This window comes from Sinocyclocheilus grahami, unplaced genomic scaffold (genome assembly GCF_001515645.1).
Source record: "Sinocyclocheilus grahami isolate Dianchi unplaced genomic scaffold, SAMN03320097.WGS_v1.1 scaffold288.1, whole genome shotgun sequence".
NCBI lineage: Eukaryota > Metazoa > Chordata > Actinopteri > Cypriniformes > Cyprinidae > Sinocyclocheilus > Sinocyclocheilus grahami.
This window is the reverse complement of record NW_015505467.1, coordinates 1,102,448-1,122,293: the sequence shown is the minus strand read 5'-3', so window position 1 is coordinate 1,122,293 and position 19,846 is coordinate 1,102,448. Positions and strand designations below refer to the sequence as shown.

Genomic DNA, 19,846 nt, shown 5'->3' with positions numbered 1-19,846 from the left:
TGCAATGTTCGCTGCAGAGAATTCACATGGCTTCAGAAGACTTGGGAGTCATATGCCATTTGACTTAGATGGAAATATGAAAGTTGCATGAAGAGTCTTAAATACTTCTTTAGTGTTCTTCTTGGGGGAAAAAATATTTGGAATGGGAATGGGCATATCGATCCTGAAGTATCCATATTGTGATACTGATGCAAGTATCGAAAGCAGGGCCACGTTATCCTAATGGGCATCATGGGCTGCAGCCCAGGGCCCAAAACACTAGGTGGCCCCCGAGACAATTCTCTTTCGCGTTTTAAATAGGGTTGCCAATTGTTCCGTATAATACAAAATCATCCCGTATTTAAGGCATCAGTTTGTCCTGTATTTGCAGTCATATGCCGTATGGCTACCTAGACCATACAAATAACAAATTAATTATTATTTTTCCAAATCATTGATTGAAATGCGAACATAGCCACTCCAGGAAGGCTTTAAGACCAATCGGAATCCTCTGATTAAATTGCGAATTCGAATTGCGAAATGTGCCTAGACGCTCCTGCTTCACAGTGAGTGGGACTCATATTTTGATTTCTGCAAATCAGTTTGGGCAAATGCATTGACGTGATTACTGATCGTAAGCATAACATCCAGCTAGAAATCATACAATCTACCTGAGGTAAGACGTCTTTCACTGTTGTAAGTTAATGTTGGAAAATAGAGAAACAAAATAATAAATTTTTACTTCTAGCGTATTAGAAGAGCAGGAAGAAGCCCTTCTAGTGGTGAGTGATAGGTATCGATACCCAAATAAAAAACAATATTGATACTAAGGTGTATTTTATTTACCAGTAATTTTAACCAAAAAAAAAAAAATGATGCTTACAATATGCATTGAATTGGACAAATAACCTATGTTAGCGAATAAATGTAGGATATAACTATTTTCCTGCTCATCTGAACACACGCAAATGTTGCAAGGCAGAACAATCAATCACAGAGAGTAGGGTTAGGCGATGTCTACAAAATTGGCATCGGACGATGTCTACAGTGAATGGACGATGACATCGGGGGGGTGTGCCCAAAGCGTGAATCTGTATTCAGAAAACGATTGCTAACGGTTGCCCGTTACATTACAGTACATAAAATTTCACTTATAGCACAAACAGAGAAAGGAGAAATGACTGAGGATGATGGCAAATGATTTGCAGATCCTCAGCACCACTGACAAACATCTAATCTTGTTAAATGTGTGGTAAGTACTGCCGCTCCATAGTATAAACAGACTACGTGCGATCGTGAATCTTGAAAGTGAAAGTAAAAAGCGGTTTCAATGCTAGGCATAATAGCGGCTCCCCGATGCCCGCAATTTATATACAGTATAATTACCCAATGATATAACAGAGAGAAATTATTAAAGTATGTATTTTCCTCCCATCTCGTATTTATTCCCTTTAGGGGTTCCGTAGTACACGTCATTTTCTTTCCGAACACGGTATTGGGATGTGGCGGATTACGGGGGGAATGGGGGGGCGATCACAATGTCGGCTCAACATCGTGATGTCTATCAGCCATCGGCGATGGATGATGGCATCGTGTATCGGCCCAACCCTAACAGAGAGCATTCACTCATTTCTGACAGTGCATTCAAACAGGGATGCGTTTCATAAGAAAGCATTGATGCTTTTGGGAACGGCAGCCCAGAACAATGCTTATCGGAGGACAGAAAACATGTATTGAGTTATTTGACATTAAACAAACTGAAATGGTAGCCTACATATAGTTTGTGAAATTATATTTATTTAAATTATAGCCTACATTAAAAGTTCATATTGATCATGTTCTATTCTGTAATGTAGGCTAATATAAATCATACACTGTCAGAATAAAAAGGTTCTATTTTATGCATGCAACAGCCTGTCACTGGCAGTCCCTAATGGAAACAAACCATGGCTTTACTAAAGTGACCGTAGTTCAACTATAGTATTTGTAGATTTCAATGGTTACCACTACAGTTAACATATTTTAACCATGTGTAAACAAAAATATAACCTAATAAGTTACAATTAAGGCATATTGAATGTTAAAATACATTTCAAATATAAAGTTAAGTGGGTATCAATACCCATTTTACTCTTAATAATTCAATAATTTAATACATTTCATAATTTAAAAGTTAAGTTTAGAAGTATCGTATCTGTATCGATATCGACGATACTGGCATTTAAAAGTATCGCATCGAAAACCAAATCAATGGTATAGTCCATCCCTAGTTTGGAATAATGTGAGGTTCAGTAAATGATCATTTTTGGGTAAACTATCTCTTTAAGGAAACTGGCATCGTGAGACTTACAGGCCAAAGGTATAAGAGCTCAAGTAGCAAATGGCTCTTGATGGTGACCATGGCAGTGGCATAGCATTGATGGGCAGGACCGGATCATTTTACCTAAATGGCAAAGCAGAACCGGAATAGAAAAGCAATACGCACCCAAGTGCTCTGGCTTGAAAGCTCAACTTCATTTCCTGGGGTTTTTTCAGAAACAGCTGACTTCTATACCAGGCCTGGGGAAAATAGGAAGTTTTGTCCCCTCAGCATGTTTCCATTGGAAATAGTTGCCAGCTATTTATACGAGTGACTCTGAGATGGGGCAAGGGCTAAAAAAGTCAAACTGGAGGAAGAAAGAACATTTTTTGGCATGAAACTGACGGAATATTTGGGTGTGAAAAGAGTATTTTCATCCTAAACTTCATTCCTGCTGGGCGTCTTTGCCATTTCCTTTTTACAATGATAAAAGAAGCTCGTTCTTTATCCTCAGTGGACTCTGGAGGACCTGCTGAGCAAAGTTTCATGGATCTTATATTGGTCTATGGGGACCATAAGAAATTCAAACTATTCCATTCACTGGGGCCAGCTGGTGGATCTCAAGTCACTTCTGCAAGGTGGCGTCTAAACCAGCTGCTCATTTGGAAAGGCATGGGGACGCCTGTTTTGTGATGTTGAGGTTTACAGATCTATTTTTTTTTCTTGTCTATTCCTCCTTTCGGTTTGAGAGACTCCGCAGTCTCAACGGAGGCCTGATTTTACAAGGCAGGAAGGGACAACGTTAATTCTGAATGCCGCTTCTCAAGAACAAAGACAAGCCTCAAGAGGAATGTTTCCGGAAGTTAATCTTCTAGAAGGAACATGTGAACATTAGTGATACAGACCATTTTATTTGGCTTTCCCCCTGCGCTATCATTTGGTTAGTACCTCAATCTCTTGAGAAAAATTGGACACTGAGCCCATAGTTACAACAAATACTGCCGGGATTCCTTGTTTTCTACTATGGTGCTTTAGTAATAAATGACTTGGGTAAGACGTCATGTTTCCACTGACCTTCCTAAAATATAAAAGCAGCTATACATACTACCGTTCAAAAGTCTGAGGTCAGTAGGTCTTAAATGTTTTAAAATAAGTCTCTAATGTTCTAACCAAGGCTGCATTTAAATCAGAAATACAGTAAAAGCATAATATTGTGAAATATTTGTAAAAATTTAAAATGTTGTAATATATTTTTTAAATTGGGCTTTTTTCCTGTGATGGCAAAGCTGAATTTTCAGCAGCCATTAGTCAAATCTTGAGCATCACAAGATGCTTCAAAATTATTCAATTATGGTGATTCATTGAGCTGAAAATCATTATCCTGCTTAGTTTTTTCTGTGGAAATGATGAACAAAGCTCAAAGGAACAATATTTAATTAAAATAAAAATCTTCAAGTTGGTCTTTTTTAATGTCATTTTTGTTCTATTTAATGCTTTCTTGCTAATTGAAAGTATTAATTTTAAAAAAGTATTAATTTACAGACCCCAAACTTTGGAATGGTAGTGTTTTCACACACTTCTACATATTTATCACACAACTAATCGCCTTCATTCTTATAACTCTTCATTACTCAAATTCCAGATTGCTTAAGGTTGAGAGAGTTTGAAATAACGGCAATATTTGGAAGCTAAATGCAAAAGCCAGCGACATTAGACACCTAAGACTACATTAGAGGCTGCCATAAATGGCAATGTCTATAAAAAGAAGTTTCTGAAAGTATTATTTAGTAATGAGGAAAATGAACTTCCTCGTTATCTTCAGCCGACCCACTTGAAGAAACAAACATGTTTGTTTGCTGTACCCTAACGCACCCTTATTTTCCAAAAAGTGAGACAGTTTTTTCTTTTTTTCTTTTAAATGGCTGGTACCGGAAGGTCATGAGTCAAACTTTAAGCCAGCTGGCGAGGTACAACATTGCAGCGAGTTGTCCATAAACAGTGTTGTCGTGCACAGTGTCCTTCCGGCCTCTCCCGCTTTGACTATGCAGCACACGCGTCGCTGTATTATGGGATTGGTGGGACATTACGAACACCAGAGAGCAGCTGCTTTCCTAGCCAATCAACACATTTTCTCTGGATCTGGGCAGGGTTAAAAATAGGAACTCCCAGGCAAGTCTTTTTAAGGTCACCGGATTGGATCTTGCTGGTGACTAAAGAAATCATGGCAAATAAACTACGCAAGCATATATTTATTTTTCTATCCTCATAGCGGTTTTGGTCAATATGATTACTACGGAAGAGGATTAGGGCCAAGCAATAATAAAAAAATTAATAAAACCATCTCGAGATTCAAGTCGTTAAATTGCGAGAGAAAAAGTAGAGATAAAATGTTGAGAATAAACTCATTAAATTACGAGAAAAAAGTCGTTAAATTTCAAGAATAAATTTGAGAAACACTCGTGTCATGTAAATTTTATCTCGTTGGACAGTGTTAATTAGCATCTGCAGTGGGGTGGGTTGGAGAGTAATGCACTGGGGAGTAGTGAATGATACGATCAACTGGGTTCTAGTCTATCTTTTGACAAACTCACTTTTCTTCCTTTCCTCATCACATCTCACATCGGAAAAGTGGAAATCAATTGCTTAATGATTATTTTAAAATAATGTTTTAATTAGGTAGGTTTAGTTACTACAATAAAATATATCTCGTTGGACAGTGTTAATTAGCATCTGCAGTGGGGTGGGTTGGAGAGCAATGCACTGGGGAGTAGTGAATGATACGATCAACTGGGTTCTAGTCTATCTTTTGACAAACTCACTTTTCTTCCTTTCCTCATCACATCTCACATCGGAAAAGTGGAAATCAATTGCTTAATGATTATTTTAAAATAATGTTTTAATTAGGTAGGTTTAGTTACTACAATAAAATATACATTGTAAATATTAATTTGAGGATTGAAAAGTATTCTAACTGCATTGTTGTCACACAGTGTTTCTCCTGTTTTCTGTGTCAGTGTTGTTGAGAACGGCAGCACAGTTTCATCTGCTTTAAACTAGTTTAAATCACTGTGACATCTGTGATTTATATAGCAGAGCTCTGCTCCAAACTCGAACGCCTGTTGTTGAGAACGGCAGCGCAGTTTCATCTGCTTTAAACTAGTTTAAATCACTGTGACATCTGTGATTTATATAGCAGAGCTCTGCTCCAAACTCGAACGCATCTCACAGTGCTGTTTAGTGGTTGCATGATCGAGACCTGCGAGTAAAAAGTCTTTAGGCAGAGCTAATAATGATCCGTGTAGCGCGCTTCACGTGAGTAGCACTCTTTTGCTTTCGGTGCGCTAAAGAAATGACAGCGCATATGAGTTATCAAATTGTTGTCACTCACGTGCTACTGATACATCTGGCCTAAAATGTAGTGATGTCACCTTGTGTTGACATTGTGAAATTGCATGATTTGTAAATTATGATTGGCGGGCCACATATAATAGCCTACATTTCAATAGACAAGCTGAGGGCCGTTTGAAATTCATCCACGGGCTGTATTTGGCCCGTGGCCGGACTTCGGACACCCCTGCCAGTTGCTATTTACAGTGAAAATAGTTATATGTACTATTTACACTAAGTGACAACAGCAGCATTTTAGATATGTGAAAAACAGCAATTCTATTTATGTTATGTAAAATCAGCAGATCTTTGCAATAAGTGTAAATAGTAGATAATTAGATGCTATTTATACTTATAAATAGTGGCAGATACTATTTGCACTTCGGTGTTGTTGTACATTAAAATCAATGTTATTATTGCATCCTGTTAATAATGATTTTATTTATTGAAATTATTAAACAGATGCTTCCTTACTGGGAGAACAAAGCCCTCCCTACAGCCTGCCTACCCCTAATTAATACATTATTATTAAACACTCGTTAAGCAATTGATTTCCAATTTTCCAAATGTGATATTTGATTAGAAAAGGGAAAAAAAGAGTTTGGCAAAAGATGGACTCGAACCCACTTGATCGTATCATACGCTACTCCCCAGTGCATTACTCTCCAACCCACCCCACTGCAGACACTGAACAACGCTGTCCAACAAGATGAAATAAACATGACACGAGTGTGTTTATTCTCGACTTTTTTCTCGAAATTCAGTTTATTCTCAACATTTTATTTCGACTTTTTTTCTCGCAATTTAACTACTTTTTTCTGGTAATTTAATGAGTTTATTCTCAACATTTTATTTTGACTTTTTCTCAAAACATAACGACTATTCTCGAAATGTAATGACTTTAATCTCGAGATGGTTTTATTTTTTCTATTATTGCTTGGCCCTAATCCTCTTCCGTAGATTACCCATGTTCCTTCAATTAAAAAAAACAAACAACATTTTTTTTCAAAGTAGCTACGTGGCTTCATTGAATAATACGTGTAATGTCTAAGAAAGTAGCATTAAAATGACAGCAATGCAGCACAGAATTGGCATGCTCATAGACCGGCGCTGCTATATTGGGTCTCCTGACTGTGCCCGAGCAATTACTGCTATTGTTGGTTTAAGAACGACAGGAAGTCTGAAGGTTGAACGATGACTCACAATCCCAGCAGTTCCCGATGCATTTTAAACGGCACCAGAAAGCACTGATTCAAAATCCAAAAGCATTATACTAAGATTGAAATTTCCTGGGGAACAGTTACAAATGTACACATATACTGTATAAAACAAGGATGTCAAGAAAATATACTTTTTCCTAGTACAAAATGGGTATAAAATGGCATTATTCTAGGTCTAAATGTTTAAAGCAAAACGTTTCGTTTTGAAATCACCATGATTTGAATGCCCAGTGCAAACTCACATCAAAAGTGAAAATAAATATGCATTTCTGGCCAAGAATACATCGTCTACTCATTTACACATGCAAGTAAACATTTCGACAAGACAATATTCAACCATGCAGTGAAGTGAACTATTAATTTCCAGACCAAAGCAACTGGCATTAAACCAGGCATGCTGTAGGGCATAGTCGTGTTTAGATTCCTGGGACTCACCCGTCTGCGACAGAAGGGCAGACTTTGAGCTATAATGTTGATGCTGAAGATCTTGAGGACTTTCTGGGGGGGTATAGGCTCCTTAGTGACATCCTTGGGATCAGCCAGCTCCAGTACCTGGCTCTCCAGGAGAGCCTGTGGAGCCTTCTCCTTGCCCGAGGACTTGGTCATCTTTCTCCTCTGGCTGGCTGATGAGAAACGGGGAATGGGGCAATGCCGCAGCATTGCCAACCCAGAGCTAGTAGGTCATATCCCAGTAGAGGCAAATTTGAGGGATTTGGTCAGTGGCGGAATCACTGAATTTCTCCAGAAACCAACTCACTAGAATGTTCCTGAGTTTTAAGAGACACAACAGCTCTAAGTGTCCACACCAAGCTCGCTGCCCTGGATTGTGGCCCCTTTTAAAATATTAGAGGGTCTGGTGTCATCAGTGAGTCAGGTGGGCCCGACAGCAGCTGTCCTGTACTGGACTACCCCCACCTAAGCACATGATCACAGGAATCTACTTCCCTAGCCCACCATGGAGCAATGTAGCCTCTGAGATTCACATCAGAGATTGACATACTCCTTTACATCTCTACCTTTACAGTAAAGCACAAAGTTTGATTAAATGAAAACTTCCACTTGAATATGCACCTAAAGAACACAAGGGGCTCACGGATTGCCAACAGTGTAAAATATTACATTATAAACAGACAGACAAAATTACTAACCAAGTGTAAACCAGTATGCCTAATAAAAAGAGGAAAAGTATACAAGCTTAAACATATCCCGTTTAAGAGTCACTGATTTAAAATGGCCATCAGTTGACTGACAGCGGTCATGCTGTCTACTAACATTTTAAAGGCTTGTAAACCAGTGTTTCCTACAGGATTCTGCATTAAGCAGCAGGGGTGCCTAAATCCACCCCTCATAACACAGTCATACAAACAAGCAGCCAGTAATAATATGATTCAAGATTCATAATCCTCTAGCACACAAAACTTCACCACTGAAAGTAGTAACTTGCAGTTCAGAGAGTGAGTCAGATGTTGATTCTACTCTGAGTGATTCAGTGAATGCATTCAGTGAAATATTCATAAGACTGATTACTTCAGAGTAGGGCTGCACGATATATCGAAATATCGCAATATGCATATCGCAAGGGCGTGCGATATCTGAATCATTTTAATAGGCTACTTAAATAAAAACGTTGCAAAAGGTCAAAGTTTTAGTTCGATGCATATAGTAGAGAATTGCTTGACGTTAAAAAGAGTTGTGCAATAAGTTGCAGAAAACAACTTTGCGTCTCGTCTTGCTGTCTGACTCACACCTGAAGCGCGTGCACAAGCCGCATCTCGCACAGCGTCTTGATTCGTCTTTCGCATCTCCTCATGTTTGAACAGACATACACACAGAATCATGTCAATAGTACCCGTCTCGACGATCATTCTCGTAAACGCTGTCGGTTATGTTTTAAATGAATGTAAACAGCGGAGAAAGAAATCGGATGTGTATCATTATACTGGATCTGTGCAGTCGGATTTAAAGGGACAGCAGCCAATAAATACGTGCTGCTGAATATGTCACTAATGTTAATCAAACAGCAAAACGGCTATAACAAAGATTAATCTAAATTTAATTCATACAGTGAACACTATGCAGTGTTATTTTACACTTAATTATTAAACTTCTGTATCTGAATACTACGGTTTATTTTATCTATGCTTGTAAATTGTGTATTTCTTTTTTTTTCTTTTTTTTTCTTTTTTTTACTGACTTCACTTGCCTTTAATCATGTTTGAACTTTCTCAGACTATAGTTTTTGCTGTGGTATATGAAGCACTTAAAGTGTATGGAAAGCAAAGTTACAATGATATAAAATTAGTGCCATACATTTTTTTTTTTTGGTATATTCACACCGATGTTAAAATGACATTTTCTGATTTGTGACATTACTTTTTATGTAATGCTAAAACACTGCTGGTCACTTTCCGAAGTTGTAGTGATTCTTTCTTTTCCAAGAAAGAATGTGAAACAAATTGGTTATATAATTTTCATTTTTAAATATTTTAAAATACAATTGAAATTGATTTTACACACTTTAAGCAATATCGTATCGCATATCGAATATCGCATTTTTCTTCAATATTGCACAGCCCTACTTCAGCGTTTGAACCATTAACAGTCATTGGTTCATGAATCATTGCAATGTACGTACATCATATTCTCTAAGCCAGTGGTTCCCAACCACATTCCTGGAGGCCCCCCAACACTGCAAGTTTTCCATGTCTCCTTAATCAAACACACCTGATTCAGATCATCAGCTCATTAGTAGAGACTCCAAGACCTAAAATGGTGAAATACCGCTATAAGTAAATTAATGCTAGTCTTAGCCTTATTCACTATTCTATTGCCAGAAGCAAAGACATGAGGCATTTCTTAAGGTCACAGGGGTCATCTTGAAAAGCAGACAGCACTCTTCCAACAACCATGCAAAAAGACCCAATTCTCCATACACTTGCAAAAAGTACATCAACACACACAGAGCCTAAGTTTTCCTTCGCAGGCAGTAATTCACAAAGCTTCACATGATGCCTGCACGACACCACACTCATGACGGAGGCAAACGCCGCTTCTTGACAGTGTGACAGCCCACCTTCACAATCATGTGCAAGAATGGGCTAAATTAATGAGATCTGCTGTAAACTCCAACACGATACTGGGTTAGCACTCGCAGACAGAAAACAAAAAACACTTCCATTATGAGGATATGCATACTGATTTGAATGGGATTTGGGTGACATTATAAAATACTTATTTATATTTTCATAGTTTAATTGGAGGCAAATAAAGTAATTGTGGCATGCTGTCCAGTCGCCTTCTACTCATAACTATAAAAGTACTGAGACGAAAGAAACCAATACACACTCTACTTCCTCTACTGCTCCAAAACAAAATAATGACGTATCAGAGACTATTGTGTGCGAGAGCATGACACTACATACAGCATAACTATGCAGTGCTCACACGCAGACAAGGCCAAAAGCCTGCAGTCGACTCATTTGAGAGTAAAACAACCAAATTAGTGAATGCTAAATCATGAATCATTTATGTTTAAGCTGCTTGAGGGAAAAAGTTTTCATCACTAGGTTCTTTAGGGACAAAGTTTTATGACAATAGCGCATTTAGTACAAAAGGCAATCCTCTGGTGAAGCTCTAAAACGAGAGAGATTTCCACATGGACAGTTTGCAAGGGCATTTGAACGCTTGTTCATAAAACCGCTGTAAGTTTTGTCAAAGATCTAATAATAGTTCGAGCAGCATTTGCATAGCACCACATTCCTTCTGCAGCTTTTAATAAGAGCAGAGCACAAAGTTGCTTACTATTTTCATTTAATATCAGACCTCTCTTACAAAAAGTACAGCACTGGTCTAAAAGCAGTTCTCATTTACTCTGCTAAAAAGGTTGGATTCAGATATTACACCTAATCATTTTTAGGTTGTCTCCGAGGCTGTTCACATCTGCCAAAAATACCCAAATCAGATTTTTTTTTTTTTATTCCCCGGCATTCAAAATTTTGTGATTGCTACGATTTCTTTAATGTTTTTGAAAGAAGTGTCTTGTGCTCACCAAGGCTGCATTTATTTGATCAAAGATAGAATAAAAGCATATTGTGAAATACTACTATTTTAAACAACTGTAAATATATTTTAAAATGTAATTTACTCATGTGATGGCAAAGCTGAATTTTAGTCTTCGGTGTCACATGAACCATCAGAAATCAATTGAATATGCTGATTTGATGCTCAAGTAACATTTCTTATTATTATCAATGTTGTGCAGCTAATATTTTTGGGGAAACCATGATTTGGCATGTAAATAATTTTGTGAAATTCTCTTACTGCCAGGTTTGATCAACTTAATGCAGCATTGCTATTTATGTACTGCATTAATTGCATAATGTTGAATAGTGTTGCGTTAAAGTGGCAAAAAACACACTGCAGTCACATTGCAGAAAAAAAAATATTTCCATTTTTGAAAATATTTTGAATATATTTTCCAGATTTGGGAGACATTTAGCTGCATAGCCTAGAGCTCTGAAGTGTTGTGATGGACATATTATATTAACAGAGAGGCCTGTGATTGTTACTGGTGTACAGTAGCTGCTCCAAACATCTTAACTTCTCCCAGGACAGCTGTGATAGAGCTTGTGCATGTTATTATGGTAATCTTTGCTTGAAATACCTGATGTAGACTCAAATCAAATCTTTGAGTCTTTGGTGGCCTCATGTGACAAAGAGTGGAACTGCATGAAACTGCAACATTTTGACTGAAAATTAATTATTGTTCCAAATAATAGACCAGGATTTAAAAATGCTATTACATTTCAGACACTGAATTCTCTTAGTTTGGTGACAAAGATTGTAAATACTTGGTAAAACAGGCGAGCCTGCCCTTGCATCAGCTCTGATAGACAATCTGCCTCACCACTTTATCCAAAAATGTGGTAGTTTCCTCATTGCAACACCGTCCAGCCACTCTTCACCTGTTCATCTTACTTTTACACTCCAGTGAGTCTTTGAGCAGATGGATGGGGTGATAATGGGGGTTGCCAGGCAACGTTTTGAAGGGCTCCCATAAGAAAGTTCCACCTCACAAGAAACACAGGCGAGTCATCTGCTCACCCAGACATGATGTCAGAGTACTCCTGCTGTCCTTGCTTCTGTCTTGAGGTTAAGACTGGCCATATAAATGTTCACCACGTAAGCAGAACCATATTTATGTGGGGAAAAAATGGTTGGTTTTTTTTCTCCATTTTGGTCACCGATGGAGTTTTGGTTTCTTGCCACTGTCAACTTTGGCTTGCTTGGTTGGGACACTTATTTTTTGGCAATATTATCAATTTGATTGCACAGACACTATTGGAAGAGAATTGAACTGAGCTGGACGATGACATCACTGAATCAACAATTAATTGACTTGCTATGGTCCTCTTTTTTTACGGCAAAATTTTATTTTGTTTGCACTACTGACAGTATTTTTCTGTTTAACACTGTAAAGCTGCTTTGAAACAATCTGTATTGTGTAAAACGCTATATAGAAAATTTGGTAAGGTGGTTTAAATTTGATTTTAAAATTGGCTTAATGTGACAAATTAATTGGGAAATTTCTTTTGCAAGATTAACCAATTTGGGCTTTTGCCTTATTATGGGAATGGGGTTGAATCACCATCTTTTGGTAAAAGAAAGATCACAGTCCTGTATAAACAACCCTGACACTGAATATAAAAAAAGCTAAATATTCAAATAAGACAGCTGAGCGCTGTAGATTATAGATGCATGAGGCTGTGGTATGGGGAATGGGGTTGAATCACCATCTTTTGGTAAAAGAAAGATCACAGTCCTGTATAAACAACCCTGACACTGAATATAAAAAAAGCTAAATATTCAAATAAGACAGCTGAGCGCTGTAGATTATAGATGCATGAGGCTGTGGTTGTGTAAATCTCGTGTTCGTTTCCTTCAGTTCTGTCTGGTGAATGACACTCAGATCCTTGAAGAAGAGTTTAGAGTACATGCATCAGTGTGTGCGAGTGTGAAAACAGCTCTACAGAAGTCAAATGATCAAAACTATAAATATGAATGATACCAACCTTTATCCAGAAGAATAAGACCTCCCCATTGAGCACACAATGGCAGATCCACACAGACTTTCATTACTAAACACTTAGACACAGCAAAAGAACCACCTTCTGGATAGTGATAAAATTATACCTCACTTGAAAACAGCAGCTCAGTATGCAGGAGAAATTCCTTCTCTCTCATTAGTGCACAAGAGCCTTCACACGACCTCTGATTCAGCTTCACCCAACCTTTTCTCAGAGGACAGGTGTCCACTTACTGCCGGTGTTCTCGTTCTCTCTCTTGTACATAAACACGACACGCCAAACATGCTGCAATGGTCAGCAAGTATATACATAAAAATTGGCTTTAATTGGTTATTTGAAAATACAATTGTGTTCGTTTTATATATATATATATATGTCTTTAAAAATGTACTACTGGCAGTTCATCTAGGTTTGGTAACGGACTAAGCAAATTTAAAAAAAAAGCTAAAATTAATTTTCTGTATTTTACTGAAAACATTTTATTGCTCATGCTTCCCAATGTTCCCAACACTCAATGAACTCATTTTTTGATTATTAATTTTCTCATACACCTCTAGGACAGATTCACAACCAGGGGGTCTCCGTAAACTTCCAAGGGGGCCTCAAAGGGGATTGACGTTTTAAAAATCAAAAAAGCTTGAAAATAATATCACTTTTAATTAGTTTAATCATTTAGCCACACCTAATTTCTGTAAATTAAAAAAGGGTTTAAATATTGTTGTAGACAGTGGGGGTCCTTGAAGCAGGGCCGGGCAGTATATTAGTTTGTAATAGTTAAATTTTTATAAACTATATAGGATGAGGTAATACCGTTTATATCAATATACAGCAGTTGTGCATTAAGAACATCTAAAATAGCAAAGGAAACAGAGTGAGCTGCAGCAGGGAAAGTGCATAATTCAAATTCTCCTAAACATGAGACATGTTATTAAGGGTGTTACATACTGTTATATATGCGCATTGTTTGTAGGACAATACTTGGCATGAAAAATAACACGGTAACACTTTATTTTAAGGTGTTCTTGTTACACACATTACATGTACTTACTAATATAATAACAATTATGCATAATTACATGCACCTAAACCAAACCCTAATCCTAAACTTAACCATATAGTAAGTACATGTAGTTAATATTACTCGGTACTTAAATGTATAATTACACTGTAACAAGGACACCTTAAAATAAAGTGTAACCAAACACTTTTTTTTAAATAAATACAGAAAATAAAAGTTGGCCTTTTTATCCAAATAGAAAATCTTTTTTTGTTGTTATTTTTTTAATAGAGAGAGCGAGAGAGAGAGAGAGAGAGAGAGAGAGCGAGAGAGAGAGAGAGAGCGAGAGAGAGAGAGAGCGAGAGCGGTAACACTTTATTTTAAGGTGTTCTTGTTACACACATTACATGTACTTACTAATATAATAACAATTATGCATAATTACATGCACCTAAACCAAACCCTAATCCTAAACTTAACCATATAGTAAGTACATGTAGTTAATATTACTCGGTACTTAAATGTATAATTACACTGTAACAAGGACACCTTAAAATAAAGTGTAACCAAACACTTTTTTAAAAATAAAATACAGAAAATAAAAGTTGGCCTTTTTATCCAAATAGAAAATCTTTTTTTGTTGTTATTTTTTTAATAGAGAGAGCGAGAGAGAGAGCGCGAGAGAGAGAGAGAGAGAGAGAGAGAGAGAGAGCGAGAGAGAGAGCAAGAGAGAGAGAGAGCAAGAGAGAGCAAGAGAGAGAGAGAGAGAGCAAGAGAGAGCAAGAGAGAGCGAGAGAGAGCGAGAGAGAGCGAGAGAGAGCGAAAGAGAGAAATTATTTTCATGGTCATCAAGTATTCATCACATGGTGAAATAATCTCACCTGTGAGAGAAAACATCCCATCTGCAGATGGCAATATGGCATGTGATGCCAGTAAGATTACAAATACTAATCACAAAGATACAGATGCAGCCTCTTTCCTTACAGAACTTTAGTTTACTGAAGATGTAACTATAAACATTCTGTTGCTTCTTCAAACTATATGCAAACATAAAAATTACATACATAAAATCTAAATGAATAAAAAAAAAAATTCAATTAAAAAGTAAATTTGAAAACAGTATTATAATGAAACAAATCTGAAAAAGTGAAACTTTAAGCATGAAACTCAAGTAGGCTAATCCTTGTGTATATGAACATATTTAGCATGTGCTTGGAGCTCAGCAGCTTTCATGACATAATGTCTTAAACCCACAGAGCCCCAGTGATAATTCACAGCTCTTCACATGATGCCTGTAGCGCATGACATGCCAACGAGCCCTGACAGTGTGACAGTCCGCCTTCGTGTGTGTGTGTGCGCAAGCACAGGTTAAATTAATGAGCCCTGTTCTCCAATCCATCATATCCACTCGGTGAGTCATAAGACATGAGGAAAGACATGAGTGTGAGTAAAGGACGATTTCCATTTTGGGGTGAACTCTCTCTTTAAGAACACAGTTTTGCAACCTTGCCTTCTTTTTTTATTTAAAGGTTAGTAAAAGTGACTCACCTCAAAGGATTTGTTCATGGGTTAGTTAGAACTCTTTACTGAGGATTTTTTAAAATCTCAATGGGGCCAAAATGAATTTTTAAAAAATATTCACAGAACCAAGACTTTTGAAAAAGTGAATCGAGTCAATTCTCTATTAGACTCATATTCAAGTATTTAGAAGTCATGGAACAGATCAACCATGAAAACACAACTTTTGACTTGTAACCTCTTGTATCTTGTAACCTCAAAACCTGTCAGTATTCAGTATTTAAACACAAGCATGGTAAATGGACCTTCATTTTTTATTTTGTGGTTGGTTACAGCATCCAACAGCAATTTGCATCACTGTCCACATTGACTTTCAGTCCAGGGCAGTGCTCAATACCCAGAGAGGATTAAGGGGTGTTCACACAAGATGTGTTCTTCCTTTCAAACAGCCAGAGTAAAGGGATATAACTCAACAGAATGGACCACAGAGGTCTTGAGATGTGTTTGAGATCCCATTTGATAGCCACTTTTTTTTTACCTTGACACCACAGAAACCGCAAACTTCATGTTACAAAATGCCAATCCAACTGAAGCACAAGGCCAAAAAAGTCAGTCTGATGCATAGATAAAGAGGCTAACAATTAATTAATAACAATGGACAGTCACCCCCAATTAAGCTGAACAAAAGAGCAAAATGACAATCTGTAACAGTTATACTAGTGAACAATAGGGCTGCACGATAAATCGCATGCGAGATTTAATGCGCATCTTGTTAGTAAAGCCGGTTCTGTAATCAGCTCAAAAAAGTCAGTCTGATGCATAGATAAAGAGGCTAACAATTAATTAATAACAATGGACAGTCACCCCCAATTAAGCTGAACAAAAGAGCAAAATGACAATCTGTAACAGTTATACTAGTGAACAATAGGGCTGCACGATAAATCGCATGCGAGATTTAATGCGCATCTTGTTAGTAAAGCCGGTTCTGTAATCAGCGGTAAATCTCCATCACGTGCCTGCTTTCACATTGAGCAGCATTTACTACACAGAGCCGTTGTTCACTGACGAGCTGCGCTAAACCATGTTCATATATGATCGTGACCATTTACCGCTGATTACAGAACCGGCTTTACAGACAAGATGTGCATTAAATACCGCATGCGATTTATTGTGCAGCCCTAGTGAACAAGTATAGAAAAAGTACATACCCAAGCAGACATTATTATTCGGTTTTGGCGCATTAAAATAAGAATAAAGGACCAGTATATACATATTGCACTGCCTCAGATCAAAGCATCGGACCCAACTTGATCTCACACTCTTAGGTTCACGCTACAAAAATACACTGCAGTAAGACCTGAGAGTGGTTCAGACAGAGCTGTGCCATATGACTGTGTGGTGTTGTGTCCCGAGAAAGGGCATATGTAATGAGACGTGCATATGAAACATTCAGAGCGCTCTTCCTGTGATGCAGTAGCTCCAGGCTCTGAGCCTGACAGATGGTGCCAGTCTGATGATCCCAGAGTGGGAAAGTGCCAGTGCTTTCCTGCTCTCACCTGGGGATGAGGGGAAAGTGGGTGTGTTTGTGCTTCTTGGCATACCCGTTACTCTCGTCACACAGAGGAGGGTGGGGTAAGATGAGCCACTTTACACATAAGACGTCCTCATGGAGAAATGAGGTAAAGCGAATACACCAAATTATACAGCAGGATGTCGGCTTTCACCATCACAAGTGTCTGCAATCAAGTGAACAAAAACAAAACAGAACACAAAACAAAAAACACACAGAAAACTAAATACAAAAGGCAAGCTGCGTCAGGTCAAGGGGTAAGATGAATCATAGCACACTGTGAACAACTTCAAATAAAAATGACCATAAAAAAAAAAAAGCACAATTATTCTGAATATTTTTATGCACATTAATAGTTTCATAAATTAATCAAAATTGTTTATAATTTGAATGTGGCAAAAAAATATTTTATTAATATGTGCTTACTCTAAGTGTTTTACTTTGGACTTCCAATATATTTGTAATTTTTAAAAGATATTAGCATTTATTGCATTTGGATGCAAATTAATAAAATTAATATAAATGGGTGAAAAAATTCTCAAGTATCTGCATCAAATCAGAGACCTTAACTGCCCCAACAACTCTGTCCTAAGTCCAAATTCACATTACTAACAAAAAATGTACTAACAAAAACAGAAGTGTTTTAAATGCAAATGAACATTAGGAAATTTTACACATTTAACAAATAATGAAGGATGGGGCTAAACTTCACCCACTGGGATTCAACTGAATCAGGGAAGGCAGGCTAAAGTATTATTGGTTAAGACCAATAGGACGACTAAACCGGGTCAGTTTTAAAGTTATGTTGTCTTCAACAGCAAACTGCTTATTTTCAGGCCATGTCTGAGCTCAAAGCTGACATTGATTGCAGTCATTTTCCCAAACCAGAATTCAAGGCCAAAGAGTGCAGATCCAGCAATGCCTGCAAATACAGGAAATCTAACATGACTTCTCCAGTGTGAATAACACGGTAAACACCATGTACACAGCCCTTGAGTGGTTCTGAACATACAGGTCAGAGGCTAGTGAGTGTTTCATGCCTCAGTAAACAAGTCAGAGACCAGATCAAAAAAAAAAAGTATCTTTTGATGAAAAAGTGATTCAAAAAGTGATTCAAAAATCACTTTTTGAAATCAGAGAGCGATTAGGCCCACCTCCACTCCACTTGACGACAGCAGAGGCTTAACATCAACTCAGTTAACAGACATAACATGTCCATTTCATCTTCCTCTCTTTGAAGACCATCTGTGAAACCACACAGTCTGTTTAAATACATTTGGCTCTCTTAATGCGGTTGTCTGATATGAATACAGTCTTCAAAGAACCACACCACCACCTTTAGCCCGGGTGTATTTTGTAAAGCCAGTCTATACGACTGCTTATTGTATTGACAAGCTAACATCAACATTTTTAGCTCAACGTCTCTCCTGAATATCAAACAGCTGCTGAACTCCCATTTGTGTGTCATTAGACGGCCGACGTTGAAGTCACACTGCAGGACTGTGACCTAAAATGACACGGCATGAACTTCAGAGGACAGCAGGATTCGAAGCCAATTAATCGGCTGTCGCTAAAACTCCCTAAATTAGTCTCAGATGGCAACAGCTTTAAAGAGAAAATGTGAGGGAAAACAGCTTGTTTTTAGCCACACTTAAATTAAATCGTACGTAACAGTGTCACACATTTTATAATCATCAATTTACTCGGAAGATTCAAAGAATTTTTAATGTATCTCCCAATTATACCAACTTCTTAAAAATAAAAGGGTGTAAAATTGGGTTTTGTGGGGAGGTGGGTGAAAATAATATATTTCTAATTAGTTAATGCTTAATTACAGATTTAATTTAAGGAATGCCTTCTGGGCATTTTCGTCCAGCTTGTTCATTTTTCGAAGTGTTTATCCATGGCCTGATTCAATAGTCTGTTTGAATCCATAAAACCCATGGCTTAGGATCAGCACAGATCTAAAGAGGCTCCCGGTTCACATAACACATAATAAGAGTCTGCTTTCATCTCTGTCTTTGGATTTCTTGGGAAATGACACTTCCTTTCTGATGGGAAACCTGGATGTGTCTGTCAGTAATTTGGCAACAGAAGTTAATTACACCTACAGCGAATGCAAGAGAACAAATAGCACTCATCAGATTTCTGCATAGTTAACCATTTTGTGTAAATCACGGGACATCTAAATAAGGGTAGGGGTATCATAAACTTGGAGCAGATAGGAGTTTGCAGGATGGAAATACACTAGAGAAAAGCCTTTTTGAAAACGGAATTGTGCAATACTATAATACAATACAATAATAATGTTTAGATAACTAATGTTTAAAGGGGTCATATGATGCCGCTAAAAAGAACATTATTTGGTGTATTTGGTGTAATGAAATGTTTATGCGGTTTAAAGTAAAAAAAAACACATTTTCCACATACTGTACATTATTGTTTCTCCTCTATGCCCCGCCTTTTTGAAACGCGTCGATTTTTACAAAGCTCATCGTGCTGAAAAGCAAGGTGTGCTGTGATTGGCCAGCTACCCAATGCGTTGTGATTGGCCGAATACCTCAAGCGTGAGACGGAAATGTTACGTCCCTCACATACTGTTGATGTCGTGTCCCGGCCGGAGCGACAAGACAAAAACATTAAAACCCATTACAAACGAGGCATTTGTTGCATCCAGTGGGGTCAATCACGGATTATAATGACTTATACTGTCTTTTTACGCGTTGCGTTACATTGCATCGCGCCGTGTAAACATAAAACTCTGTCTGCATTTGTGATCAGAGAAATGAC

At 37.6% G+C, this 19,846-nt stretch overlaps 1 protein-coding gene across 3 annotated transcripts in view; it reads right to left on the bottom strand.

The window, feature by feature from the left end:
- The window catches only part of fbxw7 (F-box and WD repeat domain containing 7), a 204,788-nt gene that overhangs the window by 78,220 nt on the left and 106,722 nt on the right, over nucleotides 1-19,846 (bottom strand). The window contains exon 1 of one of the 3 annotated variants that reach the window (XM_016292577.1): nucleotides 7,321-7,709. The exons of the other annotated variants lie outside the window; for them this stretch is intronic. Within the exon in view, the coding sequence (XP_016148063.1) occupies nucleotides 7,321-7,545 (225 nt within the window). The 5' untranslated portion in view covers nucleotides 7,546-7,709. Of the gene's footprint in view, nucleotides 1-7,320; nucleotides 7,710-19,846 lie in introns of those variants that run through there. 3 annotated transcript variants of the gene reach the window in all.